Raw genomic sequence first — 24,820 nt, forward strand, 5'->3', positions numbered from 1 at the left:
TCCTGTAAACCGATAGTGCCACTGGCCTCAGCTGAATGAAAGGAAAGGAAATTGTTCCATATGCATTTGCTGTGGATTAGTATATTGGCTTACTGTTACAGAGAAAGCCTTTTAGACTCCTCTGGGTCCTGCATGTGCATGGGAAACACCACTCTAACTTGCTCTTTGTATCGGAGGTAAGACTATAGGAAAAACAGGAAAGAAACCCAGTCCGAGGAAATTTAAAACTGTTTCTAAAAATAGACTGGGTTTGTCAACACTGAATATCAGATAAGACTGTCTCCTAGCTTTGTTTGGAAAAAAAGTTTTATAAATACATTTAATCAACTTAATTTATTTCAAAGTTTTGGACTTTTTTGTTGTAAATATGGTCAAGCGCCTTTGTGTCTTCTAAGCAGTGAAAAGTTGAATTGTTTTCAAATAAGTAAAAAGCAGCAAAAAATTTTGCAGCCTTTACACTTTATTATATTGGCAACATGAATTGTTCCATGTTCCATGTTCTGCATTACGGTAATGATTTAGGCATATATAAATATGCCTACCAAATAATATAAAAAGGCATTCATGTACAGAAAGGTAATAAGTATTATACTTGAAAATTTGTTTTGCCCAGCAGATTAATTATATCATAGTGGCTAGTTAGAAAACTCAGACTGACTGCTTATTTGTTAACTTATTTTTTTCTTAGAGTGATAAAACACTTCAGCAGCTTAAACTTTAATGTATGCAAAGAAAATCAAGAGAGAATTGAAGATCAGAATGAGTGAGGTCTAGCTTTTCTACCTCAGTAGCTTTGAATCAGAGCCAAATAATGGATTAAATGGCCAGGACATCGGCTTAGTGTTACATAACATATTGTGAGAATTTATCAGGTTGGCTGCGAGACTACGAGCTTAAAATAAATAAGGAAACACCACCCTCTGTTTTAAAATTACTAATTTTTTATTTCCAAGGCAGTATTTTTAATACACTATGGATTTAACATAAAAACTTTACAAAATCATTTTAAATTAATCTTGTTCTGATTTTTTTTTTTTCTCTTCTGTATTTAAAAGAACTCTGTGCTGTTCTGGTCAAAATATGTAAATATAAAAATACAGTAAATGAAGGTTAAAAAGGGACAAAATTGCATCTTTTACTTTAGTACTAGACTGAACATCATTTCTTTATTTTCTTATATTTATATGAGGTCTTTTATTGCTAAAAATACTTTGCATGTGATAGAAATTAATTTTGTGATTTATGACATTTTGTGAAATAGGGAATGTGTACTGCAGTATGTGTTTTTATATATTGCATTTAACTCTCCTTAGTTTTGCGATGGAACCAATATTGCAAAGTTCAGGGAGCTAGTGTCATTGCCTTACTAAAACTGTGAAAATATTTTTTAAAACATTCTTAAATTATCATCTGTCCCTATTATTCTGTTCTATATAGCTTGTCTTTTGGTGCAAGAATTTTTATAAGGAAAGATGTATGTGTTTGCTAGTTGCAAACCATTCGTCAGAATGTTTTAGAATTTACATTGAAATGAGGGAAAATGCACTACTGTTTTCTTCAAGTATCTTGAGTAATACTTGCACTAATCTACATTCTTAAAGAATAAGGTTAAATATTTTGGATTTAAAGTAGCTGAGGTGTCTCATATATCAAGTAACACTTTAATAAAGGTCCATCCTATTTGCATAATGAGGGACATTATCACCTCTGCTGTCAAAACACAAGATTGTTTTCCCTTCAGAAATGAATTAGCTGGCCTACTTAGCATACATAGGTACAGAAAGGTTCATTAACTCTCTGATTTAGGTAATTTTTCATATTAGAGTAGTGAGTGATATTTAAAACTAGAGACACCTAGTTCCGCTAAAAGTTTTGGCAATGCGTATTTCAGGCCTTTTCTTCATTTCTTGATATATTGGCAGATTTGTTCATAAAAAGAAGCCTTTGAATTAAATTATTATTTGTCTATGTGTTACTTATTTCATAGATGCAGTAAATTTTTATTATAATTTACTTGTACACTAAATTATAATTAGGATGCTTAGTCAGCTCCATATAATAACTTTCATCTAGTTATCAATTTTGTAATAACATTTGATTTCCTTTCTGTGTTTAGCAGGAACGGATGCAGGGGACTGTGAACTGAGTAGTGCAAGTGCCGAAGAAGGAGGTTTGTTTTGAGGAAACGGGAAAGAGGAAGAAAAGAGAAGGGAAAAATACATAATTTTAAGGAAGAAGGAGAGAAAAAAAAACGGGGACTATGGGGAGAAAAAAGATTCAGATTACAAGGATTATGGATGAACGCAACAGACAGGTGAGTAGCAAAAATACTGTATTTGAACATGAACATCATATTATATTTCTAAGGTGACTTATAAGTGATTAAAAAGGTGATAACTTTGTGTACATATACATATACCTACATATATGTATACATATACACAATGTATGGAAGACCATCAAAGAAAAAGTACTTTTGGAAACAACCAGAAACCTCACACACAGTTTTTTCAAGTTTAGTAACATGCATAGTTAGGAATTTATTACTTGAGGCCTTGATTCTACAAAGACTGATGTGTATGCTCTACTTTGGGCCCCCTCTGTATTCGCTTTGACTTCAGTGTGTAATATACATGGTTAAGCGCATCTGCAAGTTGTTACAGGATACAGGCTTTTAGTACTGTATTTTGCGAACTATTATAGTATGAGTTTATTTGCAGGAGGACTTGCATTTAAATTCATAGATCCAAATTATTTATGTTTCTACATGTTTGCAGTGTTTTTATTTTTACCTCCTTCATACAAAAATGACACTACTTCATAAAAAATCTAATCTTTTCCTGTCTGAACATGAATTTTAAAAAGACTTTGAGCAGCCTAACACATTCTAAAACCCCCATACAATAATATTGGCATGTTGTAGTTATGAAACTCCGTTACTGATGCTATGGCTAAATAGGTCCAGCAGGACTGGTTAATTAATTACTACCACTGCTTTAGATAAAATGGCTGAGTAGCTGCCCCATATTACCAACACTATCTCTGCTGGTTAAAATGTGGTCATAAATTAGAGAAACTGCTTTCCTGTTTTCAGAAAAATAAAATTCAACAATTGTCATCTTAAAGTAAAATCAGTGAAAAGCCGCTGCTGTTTACATTTGATGTAAATGGATGGATGTTTCGTTGAAACTGGGGATTCACAAGTGTGAGAAACTCTCCATAAAATTATTTAACACTATGATTAGTGTTCTTCATATATGTAGCTGCAATTTAGGAGTAATGTTCAGTAGCTGTTTTTTTAAGAACTTGATACTGAGTTACTATTAATATATTACTTCTATTCATTTGATCTATAAATTTCTTCAAATACTCAGGTTGTTTTTTAAGAAGTGATTATGTTGTTAGTCTTCAAGGATTTTATAAAGCCGTAAAGAATTCAACCTAGGCATAACAACAAAGTATAATCTTTAAATATGCTTTCCCAGAATTTTAAAATTCTGTAGTGTTAGTAGTCACTTGTGTTCTCCATGGCAGAAAATAATGTTTAAAAGCAAAATTATATTTATGATGGATACATTTTGTGTTTTCCCTAAAGGTTGCCTATTGCTGTGGGCCAAGCCAAAAAGCAGTAATTCTATCAATATGAAACCACCACCATATTTATTTTAATTGCTCTATAGCTTGGAATTGAAATTGGATTTGAAATATTGAACTGAATTTATCATTAAACATTAAGACACTAGTTGTTTGGAGTTTTCCTATACTACCATGGTTTCTTTTTGAAGTGAACCTGAATTATTTTGTAAATGATACTACAAAATTTTGCCATTAGTAACAGTGGTTTGTACAATAGCTTCAGTGTCAATGTGCTTACTAAAATATAGGATTTACAGAGAACTTAATCCCCAGTTTTGTCAAAAAGATACCCTTCAAGAGGCTAAATTTACTTTAAAAAATGAAGCCAGCTAGTCTTTCAGGTCATTCACAGTAGAGTTTCAAGACCTCTAGCACCAGCTTTCAGAACTAGTAATTATGAATAAAACTATAACAGTAGAATACTAACAACTGCAGTGTTAGTGCAGCAAGTGTTTATCTTGCTAGCATATGATAATGTCCATCATGTTAATTAGTGACTGTGAGGCTGAAGCTATAGATTTACTCTCCACATAGTATAATTGGCTTGATTCTGCTTCTCATTTCTACTAATATATTGAAACATAATTTAGAAAGTGTTTCTACTGGTTTTATCCTCTTTGCATTTAGTGCCCTGCTTTAAAGCTCAGTGAAGCCAATGAAAAGATTTCCATTGATTCACTTGGACTGTGAGATCAGGCTTTTTAGTTGTAGCGATGTATATGTGATTAAATACAACTGGATTTTCACTGATAGCTGATTCATCTTTTAACCATTTGTATGAGATGTACTCTTTCACAAGCCTTACTGTTTCTTAAAATATAATGCATTCCATGAGCTATTGCTGCTTCACTGAAGCTGCATCAATTATTTGTTTTCTAACTTACACGCTTCCAGTAATCTTAAAATAGTAACTGGTTTATATTCCTATTTTTTTTTTTATTTGATTACATAAATATATTTGAATGCACAGAAAAGATTAAAAGGTTGCACTGGGAGAAGGAAAAAAGGTTAAAAGTTTTTTGATTAATAAAACTAAGATACCAGCTGAAGCACAGTTCCACAAAGCTTATTTGCAGCTCCATTTACCATGATATGGATGGAGACTGTTTTCTTTTCTTTCTTACTACCTCACTGAAAGATGTTTGCAGGAACAGCAGCAAATCTGTTGACTTGAAACTGCCTTGTTGTTGCTTATATTCAAACTCAGTATGATTTCACAATACAAGGCATGCTAGATGGGAATATGATATACTTGGATAGTGCATCCTCAGCTGTTTTCAAGCACATAAATTCTCTGCAGGACAGCACATGCAGGGAAAAATAGATGGAACACATATCGAATGAGAGGATATAGCAATAGTTTAATTTTTCTGCCCCCTCCCAGTGCAAGGGTGAATCTGTTTGGATAACAGAGTTTTTGCAAAAGGGTTTAAGTTGTTACAAGGCCTGTGGAAGGTAATTTCTGTCCTTGCTTTTCCCCTCATTTACCAAATGTCCTGACTAGCTGTTCACGTTAACCATTGAATGGAGTACTTGTTCTATCAGTGTAACAGCTGTTTTCTTCCACACTACTGTCTGCTATGGTGGGAGACTCCCCTACTGTTCAAAGTCCTTGTATGAGTGGATTGGGAAGGACAAAAATAGTGCTGACCTCCCTTCATGAGGATTTCTTCTGAGCAAGTCTAGTTGGTTGGATTTGTGTACTTTAGTGACCATACTGGTAATAAATGTAAGTTGAAACTGTCCAGAATCAGATGTCTGGCTGCAAATCTCATAGAAATGTGCAATATGGGGATATAATCTGCACTTTTCCAAAAACTATTTGAAACTTTGACATTTTGGGATAAGTTAAAGGAAAACTACTGCAACCTAGACATCAGAGGCCCAGTCCTTTCACCCTGGACTGCATAAAAGCTCTGTCATTGACTTCAGCGAGTGCAGAATTCAGGCTTTTAACTAGGAGGAGCCATTAATTTCATGTTCTTTCATGTGGGCTGCCAGTTGGCTGTATTTTCGTGGCCATCATAGTTACCGTGTGGTGCCAAAGGTGGCAAGGATGTTTGAATCTTCTGTGAGTGATCACAAATTTCACGTTGTGAAAGTTTCAGAAAAGCCCATCTGAAAAATTCCCTTTCACTCTGCTTTTAGCCACAGGAAGAAGGAGTATGAATAACTGCCAGGGCTAGAGTAAACGTGTATTTATTTGTGTAGTTTAGTTACCATCATGATATTAAATGGAAATGAAAACTCTCAAGAGAATCCTGTTATAAGCAGCCAGTGTGACCAGAGACTTTCTTTTTATTATTGTGGCACTGGATAATATAGTCTTCATAAATGTGGAATGAATTTCTGGTAGCATTACTCAGGCTCCTGAGATCATGGTAGCCTTGTCAACAGCCCATTCGAGTAGACCGCATACATGATATTAGTTGCACCACCAATAGAACCGATAGCCAAAAATATTAGCACTGACATCTGATGTTGGAAGCTCCTAGCTGCTACAAGTTCTTTGTGCAGAAATTTCAATCCAGCAGATTGGAGAAGGCTGCTGTGAAGAATTCTCGGTTGTTTAAAAAAGAAAAAGAAAAGAGGAAGGGCATTTGCAAAAACATGGGTGAACTTTATTTTCATGTGTTTTCATAATTGAAAGAAATAATTCAACTAGCTCTGTTACGGTGAAGATGAAGCAAAAATTGCCTTCATCTGCCTCAGAAAAGTCCTTGTATTTTTTTTTATTTGTTTTCCATCAGTTTGAAATATTTTGTAAGTTTTAATGAGGGCCTTTTGTGGTCTGCTGTAGACTGGGATCATCTGAAACTCTCTTTGCAACAGTCCAGGCAGGGCTGCCCAGGCCTAAAATAAATAGGTGTAATGACGTAAATGATATTGTATTACTGTTATACAAGGTCACTTACAAAATATCTCATTAAATCCATGGTCTGTGAGCTAAACCCAGAGGTTCATTGACCCAGGAAAGAGGGCATATTGACCCAATGACATTCTGGTATCAGGTCTGGAACACCCTCTTGCTTTTAATCCAATGGTTTTTATAGTTAGTAGTAAGAAATGTCAGGTCTTATATGGCGATCCACCATTTTTCATCCCTCTGATCATCTTGCTCATTAGTTCTGCATTTTTTTTCCTGCTTGTGAAGCATGCTGTTGTCAGATTCACAGTTAAAACTGAGTTGAACTTAGCTAATGATTCTGCATACTGTTTAAAACATCTCTTTCAATTTGTAATGAACTGCTGGGAGCTTAAGTGTTATTAAATACCATAGGAAGTGTACACTTCAATACTAAGGTCCTTAAATAGTAAGACACCCTTTTTGAAGTATCATGTCTGTGTAATTCTCTGGGGTACGACAGTAACAAACACTTGCTCTTTAACTTTTTCATGCATAGACCTTTTATCATTCTTTGATTCCAGCAAATGTGTAAAGCTATAAACCAAGACTTACTGCGGTTATCAGCTCAATAGAGAACAAATTAAAGCAGATAAGTAAAGTGAGGTTATGGGGCAGGGGAAGAATATCCTGGAGGGAAATGACCGTTTGCAGGAAGACCTAGATTTGTTCTACTGACTTCGATACCTAATGCTGCTAGTTTCAAAACTAATTTCAGCCTCGTGTATCTATTTTTATCTGTGTTTCACCTCTATTTAAAAGGAAAGAGTAAAAGGCTATCAGCTGAATCAGAAAGTCCCCTGCAGAAAGAGAGAAGAGCCTTGCACATGAGCACAAGTTAGATGATAGAAAATTTTTTTTCCACCAATTTCCTGATATTTTCAGTCTTCCCTCATGGGGTGTCTTCATTTTACCCAAGGTCTGAGATTTTATGATTTTTTCCCTGGGGGAAATGTTTTCATATGAAAACATAACTGCTTAACTATGCAATTAAGCATCGTTCTGTTCAATGAACCTTTGTCTTAAACATCACATGCTTTTTATCTTTTACATATTTGAATTTGTTCTCTTGCTTACATTAAATTGCACACAATAAGACATATACTTGGAATATAGCATTACAGTTAGGCCTTGGTCCTGTTTTTTTCAGAGGTAAAGTTAGGTTTCTGTAAGTTTTCCCAAGTTTTAATGACTCCTAAATTGTAGTGGACTGTATAGCTCTGGCAGCACTTTTCATGTTATGCCAGACTACCTGAGAAGTAAAGTTTTAGGAGAGCTGCTGAACTGAACCGTGAGTTTCTAGAATGTATTACATTTAAGGTTAAGTGTGCTTGTATTACAAATGTATGTTTTGAGCATAATTTGGAGTGAATTAGCATAAGGTAAATATTTAGGTCAAATTACTTTTAATTCGAAGTGTGAGCAAGAAGCCTCAGTAGAGAAAGTGCAGTAGTGAATGAGGCATCTGCCAATACAGCAGAGCTGAAAACCAGTGCAGACACAGGCACAGCCTTGCTGTCTTGCAAGGAATGGTTTGGAAAGCCCTGGGGGGGAAAGAGCTGGAGGTGGGAAGCAGAACTGAAGCCATTGTGGAGAGGAAGAAGTTACACTCTTCCTGTTATGACAGGAAATGCAGACAAATGTGCTTCCTGACCATTTGCTCAGCAGGGAATGAAATATTCTTTGACCTTTACCTTATGAACATTTTAGCAGCACAGAACTAGTAAACATGTTTTTTACCCTAAACATCTATTTGTACCTGCCAGAACTAGTGATAGCATTCTGAAAAAAAGTCATCGGCGTTCTTGCATATTGTATTAGCTACTGTGTTTTTGATAGAGATGATGGTTTTTTGCCTAAAATACATACATATCTGTACATCTATATATAATGGACTTAATCTTATCTCCCTGATTCAACAAAAGGAAATGAAGTATCAGAGATTAGCCATTATTATTCTTGCATCCCTGTCTGGTTTTAGATCTTAATTTGTAAGTTAAAGTGGGAAGCATATTGATACTGCCTAACCTACTAATTTCTGAGTTGCTATATCATCTGTTAATTAACACATCTTCCAATTATCCCTCCTCTCTTTACTTACAAAGAAAAAATTTGTATAAGAGATCCACTATCATGCGTCGGATTTGGGTGGACTGAATAATATAACTATTTTAAGTATTTGATCTGTTATTTACGTAACATACAAGTACAAAACCTTCCTTTTTATACGGATTAATCATGAACATTTTATTTGTTATAGCTATAATTTTAGGGCATCCTGCTTAGAACTCCTCTTTAGCTGGACTATTCAGCAAGTAGTAGCTCAATACGCTTGAGGCTTTCTGGGACAATAGCTCTTTTACCAGCATAAATCACTGCTGTCTCATCCGTGTAAGTTATGCTGGAGGGTTATAAGAACATGGAAGCAGGCTGCCGAAGGTCCTTCACTGCTCTTTAAAGGGTCTTTCATTTAATATGGCATGCCCAGCTATTGCATAAAGGAAGGTTTGTCTAGAGCGAATCCTGCACTGGTCCTGCTTCCCAGTCCCACTGAGGGTTACTGTAAAGATTGTTGCAGCCAGGCCTCTTCATATGACAATCAGATCTAAACAAAAATCAAATAGGAGGAAGGGGAAGAGAGAATGTGACAAGAGCTATTGCCTCTCGAGTAGTTATTTGAAGTTTCAACACACAATAGGATTAGGTGCCTGGCAGCGACGTTCTATCAAGAGTCCCTTGGTTTATGCATGGCCAACTTGACTTTATGTTTGAAGTTAGGTAGATTGCTGGTGCAGTACCTCCTATTTGTCACATACATCACATCTACCATGCTTGCTCTAGTCCCTGTGTCAGAAATTTAGGCATTCCAGATGAAATAAGAACAAACAGAATAATATTTCTTCTTGACCAAGCAGTGTCTATATCAGATACTTCTGTGCATCAGTGGTCCCTGATTTTTGCTAGTCACTCATACATGTTTAATGGCAGGAAATGTATATGGGAAGGATTATGTGCAAATTCCCTGTTTCTCTCATTTTCCTATGTCAGCAGCTATATATCTTTATAATCAGGATAGGAAGAAGTAGGGGGAACACTGATATTTTGCCACTTGCTGGACTGAATTTCTTGAAAGATCACAGGACTGCTACTTTCAAAACATAAAATGTTAGCACATATGCTATGACTGTTAGTGACAAACGCGGAGTGCTGTTATGGCTCAGCCTCTAGGAGTGTGTGAGATTTCAGAAAAAGTACTAGAAGGACCTGAATTCCCACCAAGAAATACAGAATGAAACAAAGGCTACATTGCGACAAAGATAAATAATGTATCCTGAAAGCTGTATTCATTAAATGGGAGTATTTATGGCTGCTTCTGTACCTCCACTGATGTATCAACATCTATAAGAAGCATATAATTGTTGTTACAAATTTAGCTAAATAAAGACTATTACCAGTGGTTACTATTACCATTTACACACACACACATTTAAATTTAAATTTCAGCACATGAAAGAATTTATAGTCGCAACCAAGCAACATTGCCTTCTAGTTCAGTTTAGGTAAGTTTTACCTACTAGCGATTAAACAAGAAAGTCTGCTCTGGGCCAAATTACCCTCTAAATGGAGCATATCACGGTGTCTGATATGCACACTTGAATTCAGGCTGTCTACACTTACAGACATTGCAATGACTAGTCCGTGAACCATCTCTCAGAAGATTCTTGCAGCTTTATGCATGAAGAGCTAGTTGAGAAGTGTTTCCATGGTATTGAAGAAGAGCCAGAGTTGAAGTGGAAAACCGTCCTTTTAACAGTCCTCTTTTGACAATGCCTTCCTTTAGCACACACAGTGGGTTTCATCTTTAGTCAGAATTTCATCCAAAATGCATTAAAAGCTTGCCTTGCTTTTTATCAAGGAAGTTGGAAGCTGGCTACTTCACTGTTGGTTTTGGGTTTTTTTTTTTAGATTTCCCAATACTTGAAAGCAGCATCTGATTTGCTCACAGCCTATAAAGTCATCAGCATTTATGCTTCTTCATATACAAAAATGCTGCAGGCTTTAGTAACCTACCTTCTTGGTACCTACATTCTTATTATGAGGGCAGTTTGGCTCTTAAATTTTTAAAAATAACCTTTAAATAAGTAAAATAACCATAGTGCTAAGACAAATAGTAATAGACTAGTGTGTTTTCAGTTAATATGAAGGGATGGAATTAGGTTATTTTTTGGTATGTTTCAGAAGTAAATGTGGTACTCTCCGCACACTGCTCTTTTTGCAATACATATAAAACTATGCATAAAAGTGCCTCATAACAGTATTTAGGAACTGTGTCGGTGTTTCAAACCTTGTGTTTTATATACACATGCTTAAAAAGGTTTTAAAGACCGTTGAATGCTGGCCTCTTATCTGTTCCACTTCCTCCCTCCACTCCATTTTCATTCTCCCCAGTTCTCACACTGTCGTTATAAAATATTATATCCCAAAAAGAGAAGGATTTCCTAAATTGCCTATCATTCTCCTAAAAAGGAGAAAATATGTGAACTGAAAAACACCTATAAATTAGCAGTGGTTTAGACAACAGGGATAATTAATCATATCTTGACTAATTTCGTCAGGAAAGAAAATGTAGTGATTTGATTCTTGCTGCTGGAAAAAAGTTAAATATTAAACAGATATTGAAACGCATGCACTTTTTTGGATGTCCTTTTTAAATATGTTGATGAATTGTCTCACTGTATGTGTGTTTTCTTTCAGTCTCACTAGTGTTCTTTCTGTCAAATGACAAAATGACATTGTCTGTTGTTATATGATGCTATCATGACTGAGAACTTTGAATGCAGTATATGACAATAAGGCTATATGACCACCTGGATTTTTTGGTACTGTAGCTACAGCTACTCTAGAGCTTGTGTTCATGCAGACTGTGTGTGTCTTGTTCATTCTCAGCACTGAGTCAGTTCAAGTGTAGACAAAGCTTCTTAAGTGTAGGTTACACACTGCCTTCCACTTAGACAAAAAAGACCAAATGCTTTAAATAATAGATGCTAATTTTTACCACTCAGCAAAATTTCTGCAGTACTGGAGTATTATCTGTTACTTTAGACAATATTTATTAGATACTTTTCGTTTGGGTGAGAATGGTTACATAACAAATGGTTAACAAATTGAGACCCAAAAAAAGTTTAGTAATAAAGATGCTGTCTACTTATATTGCTCACAAAAATATTTTAGCGTATGGAAGAGAAGTACATTCATCTTCCTTATGTAGCCACATAGAATAAAGTATGAAAAAAGATCATTGTTTTTAAATGTCTTGAAGAGTATTCTTAATCTTTCCAGAAGTTACTGACCTTTCACTATACATTTGAAAATAGAAGTTCACCTCTACTATAAACAGTTGTAAAAGCATGATAAATTTACATATATATGTATGTAAAAATAAGCCACAATGAATGGCATATCTAAAAAGAAAAGTAATATTCCAGATCACCATAGAAACAGTAGTAGATAGAATTTTTTTTAATGCGTTTATCAGCAGTAGCAGAAAGCATTATCTGATAGATTTAGAAAATGTTAGAAAGATCAAGGAGTTGAAAACAAATCAAATTCAGTGCAATTAAGATTATATTTTAAAGAAAGAAAAAAAAGATCTAGCTGATTTGTTCTTTTTTTCACTTTCCACAAAAAGGAACTCTAACCAGTACCGTTCTGATGATAAGTATTATGAAATAAGTATGTGCTATGCAGCACAGCTGTGTGGTTATTCTAAATGTTCAGGAGCACCTAACAGTAAACACAAACAGTCGCTTTAAAGATATTTCTGTACTGGAGTGTACTTTGATGGTAAGAAGCTGTAACATGCTAAACTCTGAGGTTTCTGTGCAACAGAAACCATACTGTACGGAGATGCTCCACCTACAGCACTGTGGTCAAAAAGTTGATTGAAAGGCATTTTAGATGCAGAAAAATATGTTGAGTTAGTACATTTTATTTTCTGTATGTTTAGCTTTTTCTAAAATATGCTTTTTTATATATATATGTTTCAACAAATGCATTGCAATTTTCTGTAATCAGAGAAAACATTAAAGGAGTATTTGAAAGACTAGGGTTTTTTTCTGAATTTGAATGAAGTTTTGTTACCTATCTCATTATTCATTCCAAATATCAAAAGCCATTGAGACAGACAAATTTAGAAAGAACTTACTATCAATTATGCATACTTGAGACCAGTGCTGTGGAAAGTATGTTTTTAAAATGCTTGAATAATTACATTTAATGGCAATCCATCTTTTCTTAACAGTATGTTGACAGAGGCTAAAAAGATTGAAATGACAATAAGAGGAATAACATTCAGTATACATTTGGGAGAATAAATGTTCATAGTATTGGCACAGAGCCTCATCTTTCTGCGATGGACTAGCAAATAGGGATTAGCAATACTTAAAGGTCACGTCTTCCGTGGCCTGTCGTGCTGGGATTTTCAGGTAGTCTGGGGTCGCAGTTAGCATTAACTTGCATTAGGAGTGTGACAAGATGAAACAGCAGCCATATGAACCACATACAGATGGATCTTCTTGCCTCAGCATTAAAGTGCAGAGGTGCTACTGCTTATGGGTATTAAGGAATGGTAGCAACAAGTGCAGGATTGGGCAGAGCTATAAACTTGGTCGTGTGCCTGTCCTTGACGTATCAAATAACCTTGACTACATGTTAAATTTGATTAATAATAGGCTTAGCAAAACCATATTTTCGTCTTAAAAATTCTTGTCACTTAAAATTATTAGAGAAAAAAATGGGTGTAAAAAAAATCACTGTCATTGTATGCACTTAATGGAAATCACATATATGAAGAAACAGAAGAAGGAGAAAAATTCAGCTGTACAATTAGTTTAAACAGCCCATGGTAGTTTCTTATTCTGAGTCACATGTCTTACTGGAACTTGTAAGCTAGTGCAGAAAAGGAGAGGAAAAAAAAATTATTTGATGTGCAGGTCTTTCATTGTCAAAACAGTCCCTGTGGAAATTTTTGGTTTTGTACAGAGTAATATTTTTCATACTGCCTATGTTTTGCATGATGTCAGGGCATTAGCTGGCCTACTGAGAACTTACAAGCACATCTCTCTTTTTTCCTATGTAATATGACCCAAAGTCCTTTGTACTAAAAAATTCCAGTTCGTATTTCTAAGCACCTAATTTGAAATGAAATAAAGTATGCTACATCTGTGTTTAAAAAAGACGTTGTTTCAAAGGTGGTATTTGTTGCTGGCCAACTATTGTTTGTTCTTCATTTGTGCTTTATATTTCTCATTTCTCACATGAGTGTTTGAATTTTTAACACTAGATATTTCTTCAAAACTGTTGTGAGTGTGTTTATACAAACAATGTATCTGTTTCACACAACTTAAATTCTGTATGAAGTTATTTCTTCCACTAAAAATCTAGCAGGAGTTGCGGGGCATGGAATAAAAGTCAATCACTACCAAAAATAAGAATTGACTCCACGTGTTCAAACTATTTACAGCTGCAAATCTGAGGTGCAGTTTTAAAATATTGATGGGAAAGATGTATGCAGTATAAAAAGTATATGAATTAAAAACATACAGAGAAAGATGCAGTATCAACACTTCATAGCGCTGCTTAATGAAAATGTCCCATGCTCTTTACCTGTACCTCAAGTTTTGTGCAGTGAGGATTAGATATATTTCCTCACTTGCATAACACACACACATACTTATATTCTGTTTTGGAACTATATTTATATTTATGCATTTGCCTTCTGAACATGTTCAATTCAAAGACTAACGCAGTCACATATTTCAAAAAAAAGAAGAAGGACTACAAAGACCAGCTTGGGATTTTTGATGGACCTTTTTTTCTTTTTTTCCAGGTGACATTTACAAAGAGGAAATTTGGGTTAATGAAGAAGGCTTATGAGCTGAGTGTTCTGTGTGACTGTGAGATTGCTCTGATCATCTTCAACAGCACCAACAAACTGTTCCAGTATGCCAGCACTGATATGGACAAAGTGTTGCTGAAATATACCGAGTACAATGAGCCACATGAGAGTCGAACGAATTCGGATATTGTTGAGGTAAGATTCTCTGTTCTGTGAGGATTCTTTTTTTACTTTGCTCTGAGGTGCAAGAGGCCTGATCACCTTTCTCGAGGGTTGTAGAACATACCCTGGAGGTGACATAGCAGCAGGAGAGCAGAAGAGGGATAACGGAGTTTGGGGGTTGGAGATGGCGCAGCAGAGACTGGAGGGAATCCATGTCTTTTGTGAGCTGTAAGTTTTATCCTCCTGAGTCTTGCACGCTCAGCAGAAACTCTTGCAATGGGATCTCTAGCTTCCTGTAGTCCAGCTTTCTGTGCTGCTTTGTCCCTTTGTCCCATTAGTCCTCTCCACACCTTGACCACTACCTCCCAGCTGAATCTCCCCCTTGTCTCCTAGTTGCTCCCGGTGACATGCTCTGCGGAAAACATTGTGTGCCTTGTCTCCTCACTCCAAAAGCTGTAACGTCCTCTGTCCAGGAGGAACTAACAAATACATTGTAAAAGATGTGGAAGAAAAAGGTTTAGAATCACTGCTTTACGGCATTTGACTGACTTGTTCAGCTTTTTGATTATTTACAAAAGAGGTTTAACAAAATGCCAGAAAAGTTTACTTACGAGCTGCACAGTAACAAATGTTTTAGCTACCTCACACAGAATGCTGTCACCATAATATAATAATAATAGCATCAAAGCAATTCTATCAGAATGCTAGAGACATCTTGTAATGATTTAAAAAATATTATATAGGGCAATTTGTGTTAACAATTACTGAAACTTATTAATTAAAATTTAAGATTTTCAATTTTAAGCTTCTAATATTTGTAGAAAAGTCAGTTTACTTTATAATCACATTAGGATTCAAGCCACACAAAATAAATGAAGCTTTCAATGATTTTGTTGTAATAGCAAAACAATCAGAGAGTTATCTAAAAAATTGGTTATGTGACTTACGCAAATCCTGTTTTCAAAGCAAGGAAGGATAAGGTCCTGTCTTAAAGATCAGTGAAAATTTATTCAGAAATGCTACTGAATACCTTGGCCGATACACTTAGATTACTTCAGATCTTTTTAAAGGTGTTAGTTTCAGATTTTTAAATAATCTGGATATTGTGTAAGATGAGACTTTGGGGTTTTTGGAATCTTCACCTGGGTTAGTCATGTATTTGAGACTAGCAATGGAAGAAAGTAAGTGTGTGAATTACATATAAAATGTTTTTGATGGAGAAAAAATACTGTATAATAGACATGGTTATGCTTGTTACAAGATGTCACAGTCACATCACCATAGATTGGCAAAGACTGCAACCCAGGAATATATATCACTTTTCTGTCAATCCTTATGTCAACATATAGGATGATACTGTTTTGCTTCCTTTATGATCTCCCAGCAGATTTTCTCCTCCATTAGGAGAGGATGAGGTTCTGACAGCAGAACAAAAATTTATGTGAGTTAAGACTAAGAGGAAAGTACATAATTTCTTCCTCCTCTCCATCATCTTTTCCCCTCTTACTTCAAATCTCCTATATAGACATGAAGCCTTTCCTGTCCCCTACCTCTAGTAAGCACTTGTCATGTCCAGCAGAATTCAAATTCTGTCCCCAAAATAATGCCCTGCCCTCTTTCAGTGACAAAAAGCCAGAATATTATTAGCAGGAAATTTTTCCTGTGATATCTTTACTTCTTCCTGCAGGCTTTCTTGTGGGAATAGGTGAGTAAGCCGGTAGTCAGGGATTTATTACTTGCTTCACAATGAATTAATACTTTCGATTATGAGGACTAGGTTTTTCAAGAAACTTGAGTGAAAATGTAAAATTTAAAATAATTCTTTCTGTTTTATTGTAACTTTGAGATTTTCAGAAGGAGCACTCTCTGCACCAGCAAAGTCCCTTTCCTGCAAAAATAGTGGGCTGATAGGCAATTTTGCATGCAGACATGTAGTTTTCTGGCTATACTCAAAATTTGGTGGGCATCTCTTTTCACTCTTCTAAAAGGAGCCAAATAAAAGTAGGTAATTAAAATAAACATTATTTAAATTGAGTAATCTAACAATATGCAGAAAAGACCAAATGAAGTGCATGTTTATAGTTTTTCCATATGTTCTGTCAGCTCTGAATTCAGTCATTTGATCATTTTGCTGTTAAGTTTTTCAATGTTCTGCCTGTAATGCAAAATACTTAAGTCACACCAATGCCAATACTGTTTCAGGATCAAAGGAGTACTTGTGCAGGGTGTAGGTTCTGAACAAGAGTTTCATCTTATCATGCCTTTACTTGATAATTAACATCACAGTTGCAAGTACAGTATAGGAATAGAGCACATGAAAGTATGCAATCTGAGAAATGGCTTGACTTAGTGTAGTTTGGATATATTTTTAGGTACAGGATATAAATCTGCCACACATTTAAATATTTAAATTGATCAGTTAAACTGACTACATTACACATATTTTCCTTGTAAGGAGTCCATTTTTTTTCGCTTTCAGACAGCTAGATTTCACACTTACAAATTTTTAATCTTGTTCTTCCAGAGCAATCAACAGCAGCTGAGAATCAGACAGTATTATTAAATCTGATCATTTTCAACTAAATGACTGTTCCATAACTATATTTCAGCAGAAGAAAAGGGCATAGCTGTGCTCACAGATTTCTGCACAATATTAGAGAAAGAAAACTTTTTTAGGTAGACTTATGAAAATTTGAAATATAACTGTCAACCGTATGAAGGTCTTTAATTTAGAATCTGATTTCTGTTCACATTCAGCATAATATTAACTATTTAGTTACTTTTTGGTTGTGGTAGAACTGTGTTATCAGTCATTAGAATGTGGTATAACTTCTTTGAACAATCTATATTCAAAGAAAATCAAAAGAGTAGGTCTCTAATATGTAGTTAATTACTTTTAATTTAAACCACTGCTATTCAAATCGAAAAATTACATGAATTTTCATGTAGGTCTGGCTAAAGCTGTTAATTTTATTAAGCAAATGTTTTCAGTTTAATTACTGGGATTAATTATATTTAGCATTGCTGAAGGAATGAGTCTTCAGACCATAATTTGTTATTTGAAGTATCAGAAGACACCAAGTGTCATATATCCAACAAACATTACCCTGTTTTTCAAGGGAAAAATTATTTGACATTCATTTTAATACTTGTATTACTGCAAATCAAGCAATTTGGTCCTACCCAACTTATAGGTGTATGATCTGATTACATCTGCCATGATGTAAAATGAGGTGGCTAATATTAAGAGAATTGTAAAATTCAGTTACTATTATTCTTTGAACTCTTTTGGTTTAATGATTTAAACAAATAGCTTATACTTTTTTTATACATGTAGTAATTTTACTTACACGTAATAAATATAACTGAGATGGTCTTTTCCAGTTGCCTCATTCAAAATGGAGTTGATTAACATGCAGTTTTGTATATCTGAGTTCTTCAGATCACAAAAATTATCTACTAGCTGAATGTATTTCTGTTATTACCAGTAAATATACCTAAAACATCCACAGGTAACTAAAAGTCAGTGTGTACTCATGAAGGAGAAAATATTTGCATTCAACACTCAAGTTTATCCACTTAAAGCAACAGTGACAATTATTGTGAGTCTTACCAAAATCTGTATGGAGGTTTTATGATATGTATTAGTTCTGCAGAAAAAAAATGTTCATTCTGAGACTTCTGTTTAGAGTTAACTGGATTCTTAAAACTGAAGTCTTTATGTCCTCACCCACCAAACCACTCACACCACAGTCGTTCATTCAATTTTGCTTCAGTTAAAAAATGCGTGTTGGTTGCTGGATATAGTAACTTATTTTAAGGAATAGTAGAACCTATGCAGGGTTCCTTCAATGCTGAAGGAAAAAAGATTAATTTCATCTTTATGCTAACTTCCAAGTGCTGTATGTAAATACCAACAACAATATATTCAGCAGCTGTCATTTAAAATCCTGTGATATAATTACTAGAAGATTTGTAATTCTTTACTTTAAAATGGGATTACATTTTCTCTCATTACAAAATCCTGTGGCATTTGGTACACAGTCTTTGGTACAGAAGTAGTGTTTTTACAACTAGAGTTCCAATCTGTCCTTAGAAGTTTGTCGATACATTAAGTTCCTACCTGCTCTATCAGAAAAAACTTGCCTCATGAGTTTGTTGTTTAACATTATCAGCACAGTTGTATAGGACTAGGCAATAATTTTCTTACGGCAATGAGGAAATAGGGAAGAGTAAATGTCAGAGGTTTACAATAGACAAGTACATGCATTATGCATTTTTTGCATTTATTTAAAATGAGGCCAGACCCTCTCCTTGTTTCTATAAAACAGAATTGGATGTTACACAACTTATTTCAGTGATACTTCACTGTCACACTACTGTGAGTAACGAGAATCCAGTGCCAAAGCACTGTAAGCCCACTGCTTAGGAGCTCAGAAAGGACATCGCCCTTAGATTGTAGGGGGCATATTTCAGAGTAGGAATACAGGGAAATGCTTTGCATCTTGGCTGCAAATGTAATTGCAGCCCTAACCATACTATAGAAATCTGCTGTCGTTCTTCAGCTAAGCCATCAAGCCTTTGCTGATTTAAGGTGAAACTTCCTGCCTGTTTTCTCTCTCACTGTCCCTTCTTTCTTGTCACTTCTTTCATGTCAAAGCATCAGCTACTGTCTCAGCTTTAACAGACCTCTAGTGAGTTTTTACTAAGTCCTGGTTTTGATTCTGTTTCTTAGATACTGAGTCTAACACACTGATCCTTGCTCTGTGTGCACGTAAATTGTTCCTCCACAAATCACTAACCACTTCATCTTTCAGCTCTTTTTAAGCCCCCAATCCATCAATTTATTTGACCCTGCTACTCTTATCGTCCCTCTTTCTCCAACTTTTATTTCTCTGCTGATTCAGTGGTCACTACATTCAACTCAGGTTCTCCTACTAGGTCAGCCCTTTCAAATTCATGCCATTAAACATATCTTCTGTTTTCTGGCCAACATACATCCACCTCCTCAGTTCCCCTCTGCCATACCGCTAATCACTGGTAGAGAAGAAAGAGGAACAACACAAACTTCCTCCGTTTTTCTCTTTGCTGACTGAGGTTCTATGTTATCAATGCTGATCACCCACCATATCTTCTCTGAATTTTGTCAAGTTCACTAGTTAAAACTGCTGCTTTGCATGCATACACACACATCTGTCTGTCTTTTATCTTACAAGAAACTCTGCCATGACCTCAGTGTCTTTTCCTTTTCTGAAATCTCTCTCTTGCTATCTGCCTTTGGCTCTATCTTTTACTGGCATCTGGCTTCAACTACTCCTTTTTTTCTCTTTTTTTCTCTTTTTTTCTTTTTTTTTACACTTAGAAGGAGTTCAGGGTCCTCGACATAGACTTTTACATATAGGAAGGTGTCAGCTCCTGCAATACACTGTCATATCCTTCTGCTTCAATAAAACCTTATCCTTATTTGGCTTCTCAGCTACACGTTGTCGTACCCTGTGGGGTTTTTTCACCTGAATTTTTATCAGGCATACTATGCCCTTTCACCCACCTCTCCACCCACTCTTGCAATTTTGCTGTTTTCTAATGCACACTAACAGATCCTACCTCGAAGTATTTACAGTCCTACTTCAGACATGGCATAGTAAGAACAGATAGCAAAAAAAGGTGATGATGATACAGTAACATGATTCTCCATGTAAGATACATCAATCCTGTTTCCATCAAACAGTCTTTATATCTCTTGTACCAAGGACCATCTTTTGACCATTTCTGATGGTCTCCTCATCTTCAGCTCATCCTCAGTTTCACCTTTCTTAGTCTCTTGCCATTTGCTCTCCAGTACATACTTCTTTTTCTGTCTTCCTGTCCCTGAGAGTGTCATTAAGTTGTGCACTCCTTTGTCCCTTGTCTCATCAGCTGGTCCTTCAGTCTGCCTGTTAGGGATCGCTTTTCCATTACACTTGATGCCCCTCCATCCTCTTTTCCCTCTCCTTTCTCACTGAAATTGGGTAAGTTTGGAGAAACTCGCATTGGGTGAACTCTTGCCTTTAGTCATATTGAAGACTTCATCAAGAATTAACCTGTGCTACTCTAGGAGACTTTCATTACCCTAGGGCCGTTGTGATGGGGTTGCTGGTTGGCCATGGGGAAAAAAAGTAGTTCAAATTTGCAATAATATGTCAGATTTTTAAATAATTTACAAATTATAGATTCTTTTTCATAGAGAATCAGCATCTAGCATTGTCTTTTTAACTTGTTTTGCATAGGGTCATACATTATCTTTGCTCTAGTAACTGCTAATGAATTGACCTTTTGCAGAGTATTTTCCCTTCCCCAGTGGGCTCCTGTATTTGGTAAGGGAGAATGAACTGAACATAGCAAGAGATGTGAGTGCCATTTGCACTAGCATTTTCCCCCAAGGGGAAGAAGTGAGCTTGTGGACACGTGAAATTCTCCCTGCAGATTGCACATCCTTTGTGTTTTATAACACACAAAGACGTCTTTATGTTAAGATGGTAGCGAACAAAGTAATACCAAGCCCTATAGGGTGGTGGAATTCAGAATTTTGCTTTTGTGTGTGTGTTATTGCTTGTTAAAAAAGCATTTTCCTCTAAAAAAATATGTATAATGAAAACATGCAACTAGTGGTAGATAACAATGGATACTTCCACAGGTTTGTAGAAGAACTATCTTGAATTGAAAGTCTGATCGCTTTTAGTATGACCAGCAACAGAGTGTTAGTAGGCATGAAATACTGCTAAATCTCCTACAGGCTTGAGGGACTTGAGACTTAAAACATAGTACAGCTTTAGCACATTGCAAGGTTGGAGTTGATGAGCATGGCACTCAGGCAGCAAAAGGTGCATGCATGTGACGTGCTACATGGGCAGTATATTGTGCCTGAGAGGGATGCCACAGTCCTGTTCTGCTGATGGACTTACTGCACGTTATCCCATCCATTCTTACAGGTGTGCTGTGGGTCCTATAGCACGTGTAGGATTAGTCACTTGGTGTGGAAGTTCTGAATGAGATGAAGAGGAAAAAAAATTCCTTCTGTCAATTATTTCTAAAGGTCACAGAGCTAATGACTAGCTGGGAGGTTAATTAGATTCTGAAAGCCTCTTCATATCAATTAAGACTCTTATCTGTACATTTGTAGTAAATAAGCCCATATAACTCTCTAAATGTGCTCTTTTTGGAAAAGTAAGGCAACTGTTGTAGCTTTTTTAATGTAGTAAGTGTATTTTCTTCTCTTGTCATCATAACATAATACTGCACATAAACAAGCTGTGAAATACACATCAAGTCAGCTCTTCAGCTGTTGAAATCAGGGGAATTATTTCAGCTACCATGGGCTAAAGATCTGGGACAGTATAGAAAGTAAGCCTGTATGTAAGAAAGGTTATTCAGGGTGATCTAAAGACAGTACAGTCTATTGGATACTGCCCTGGACCAGGACTCATGAGACTTGGATTTTATTAATAGCTTTGCCAAATACTGTTGTGTGACCTTGGACAAGTCACATTTCCTCCTAATGCTTCAGTTTCCCTATCTGTAAAATGGGGATAGCATTATTGATTTCCCTTGTAAATTGGTTGAAGACCAGCTTGTTAAAAAAACAGCTACTGTTACCAGTTTCCACAGGCCAGGAGATGATTGGGCAGGGTCAACTGGCCAAAGTATTTCCTTTGGATAATGATTTAAGCTTTTTAAATGCTTACTTCTTGTTTCATTTTTAGTAAATATGAGCCAAACCATTACTGCTAACCTCATGTATGACAAAATTTGGGATTGGCTTCAAGATCTTCAGCATTTTTGTAATATTCTTTTGGTCTGTCTTTGTTTGCTTTCTGAGTTTTGAGCCTTTGGAAAATGTGTTTGTAACCTAATATCCGCATGTGAGTTTTTTCTATGTTTTTCGTAACCATGATTAGTACAAAAAGATCTTGGAGGAGAAAATATCCCATTTTCAAAAATACTAAAAAACTCTCCACTTTATCAATCTTAATTTCATTTTTTCAAGCAATTAATTTAGAAATACATTTTTTTTTAAACAAAAGCTGATATTCTTACCTAATCTTATCATTCCATCAATTTGGGCTTTATGTAAATATTAGCTATTACAAGACCACAAGAAAAACTTCAAAGCTGGAAAGAAGGCAATTCTATTTTGTCCAAAGTAGTCCCTCAATGGGACTGCTGTTCCAGTCAGTGAGACTGTCCAAATTAGTCCCTCTGCTACTTCCAACAGATAGCAATTTATTCCCTTCCTCTAACCTGTCTACATGAGATTTTTTACTCTTTATCTTTCCATCCACAGGCTATTGTTTAAGCTCTCCTTGATAACTCTGCAACATCCTTTTGCTGTGCATCTATTAAGTGATAGACTTTTGATGCTTTGCAGCCTAGAAAGAGAAAGGTAGAGCGCCAAGTGTTGACACGATTATTTTTCTTCTAATATATTTCAAATTAATCCAGAATGTGAAAAATGCAGCTAAGGGAAAGTTGCATAATGAGTTGTTTTGTTTTGCTTTCTCTCTCAAAAAAAAAAAAGTTTTTCATTATGATTTATTTGCAACAAGTATTTGGTTGATATGAAACATAGCTTGTAATCCTAATATATATCTCAAATGAAAGAGAAGTAGCTCACCTGATAGCTTGTTTTTCCATGCCTGGAAGAAAAGAATAGGGACAGAGAAAAGTAAAATGGATGCAAAGTTAGTTACTCTGAAGCATATGGCAGAGCAAAAGCTATGTTTGAGTATATTTTGAGGGAGCCCTGGACCTCCTTATTTATCCTTACTGAGGATCAGTTCTTGTTATTGGTCATGTCCCCACGTTATTTTTCTGTTATTCTTTTGTTCTCAGGAATAATTTAAAGAATATTATAATAACTTAGGAAATGTTTTGGAGAGATTGTTGTAAAAATGCTATGATGACAAAGGTGAAAAATATATGCAGAATATAAATGTGTTTCAAACTCTGTTCATAGTTCCTTTCTTTGGCAAATTGGGAACTTAAATCTGTATTTCTTAACACAAAGACTATTTCATAGATCACTGTTTCTTTCTCCAAAACATGATATATCTGGCTGAGAAGCTGGAAAAATCTTACATGTCTGTGTAACATTCTTATAACTTAATAGCTCCAAAGTTTTGTCCCAATCTAGTTATTGGAGAATGTTCTTTGTTTTTGTAGTCACTGTTTCACATAGTAACAGCTTGTTGTATTTTGGTCTGTTTGCCAGAGGGTAGGTTTATTTTTAAATCCCTGAACTCTGAATTTTCTTTATTTTTCCAAGATTGGAAGCAGCTGAAACGCCTGGAGTTACAGGTTGAAGGGCTTGCTTCACAATATGAGATGGGAAGCCTCATCCCCTCCCCCTTTTGTGTTTTTCTTTTTTAAAATTTTTCCTAACAAATGTTTCTTAACTGATATTTGTCTAAAAATAGAAAACTGACTAACTAAAAATAGCTTGGCTCTCAGTCTTGCCAAGGAAAATGGAGAGGAATAGGCGTGGAATAGAAGGCTGAGTAATTCAGCTCTATTCATTCACAGATCCTTTTGAGAATGCAGGCGATGATAAAGTGCCCTCAAAAAACCACAGGCCTGACTTACTCTCTTCAGACTCCTAGGTGCCAATAAACATTTTAGCCCAAGGATATATTTTTTTTTTTTCTCATAGATCGTAAACACTTTCTGAAAGACAAGGCTTTGTTTCACAGAAGCTAACTTACTGTCAAAAATAGCTGACTTTCCTAAGGTCTTTTTTTTGACTTTCCACATGTTTTTTAATTTATTTTCAGATGAGCAATGACTGCAATGTTCTGTCAAGAATTACCATGAAATGTCACATATCTAGTGTGAATGAATGAAAAAAATAGATGCTTTTCATTGATTTCATACTTAAAATTGTGCCCTCGAAACTCCACTTACCAATAAGAAAGAAAAATTTATTACTCTGATTCTGAGCAGTAAAAGTGAATGAGTAGACAGCTGATTTATTTCACTGAGAAATCAAACTTTAGCTGCAGAGTGCTTCTACATATATATAAGGGAAACTTTTTATTTGTAATTCTTCATTTATCTGAAACTCAAATTTCACCAAGAGGGTAGAGGAGATGGGAATGGCAAGGGGCAGGATCTAATTAACTTAAAAATAAACCTGTTGAGAACCCTGCAAAGCAGGAACTTTTCATTTGAAAAGCTGTCATAGTAGG

The 24,820-nt window shown here is 35.5% G+C and overlaps 1 protein-coding gene across 1 annotated transcript in view; it reads left to right on the forward strand.

Moving 5' to 3' along the window:
• Positions 1–14,633, forward strand: part of LOC104075079 (myocyte-specific enhancer factor 2C-like) — a gene marked incomplete at its 3' end in the record, with an annotated part of 60,411 nt that extends 45,778 nt beyond the window's left edge. The window contains exons 2-3 of the mRNA XM_009575448.1: positions 2,117–2,314; positions 14,430–14,633. Of these exons, the coding sequence (XP_009573743.1) occupies positions 2,261–2,314; positions 14,430–14,633 (258 nt within the window). The remainder of the gene's footprint in view (positions 1–2,116; positions 2,315–14,429) is intronic.
• Positions 14,634–24,820: the final 10,187 nt, after the last annotated feature.

This window comes from Fulmarus glacialis, unplaced genomic scaffold, assembly GCF_000690835.1.
Source record: "Fulmarus glacialis isolate BGI_N327 unplaced genomic scaffold, ASM69083v1 scaffold35663, whole genome shotgun sequence".
Taxonomy (NCBI): Eukaryota; Metazoa; Chordata; class Aves; order Procellariiformes; family Procellariidae; genus Fulmarus; species Fulmarus glacialis.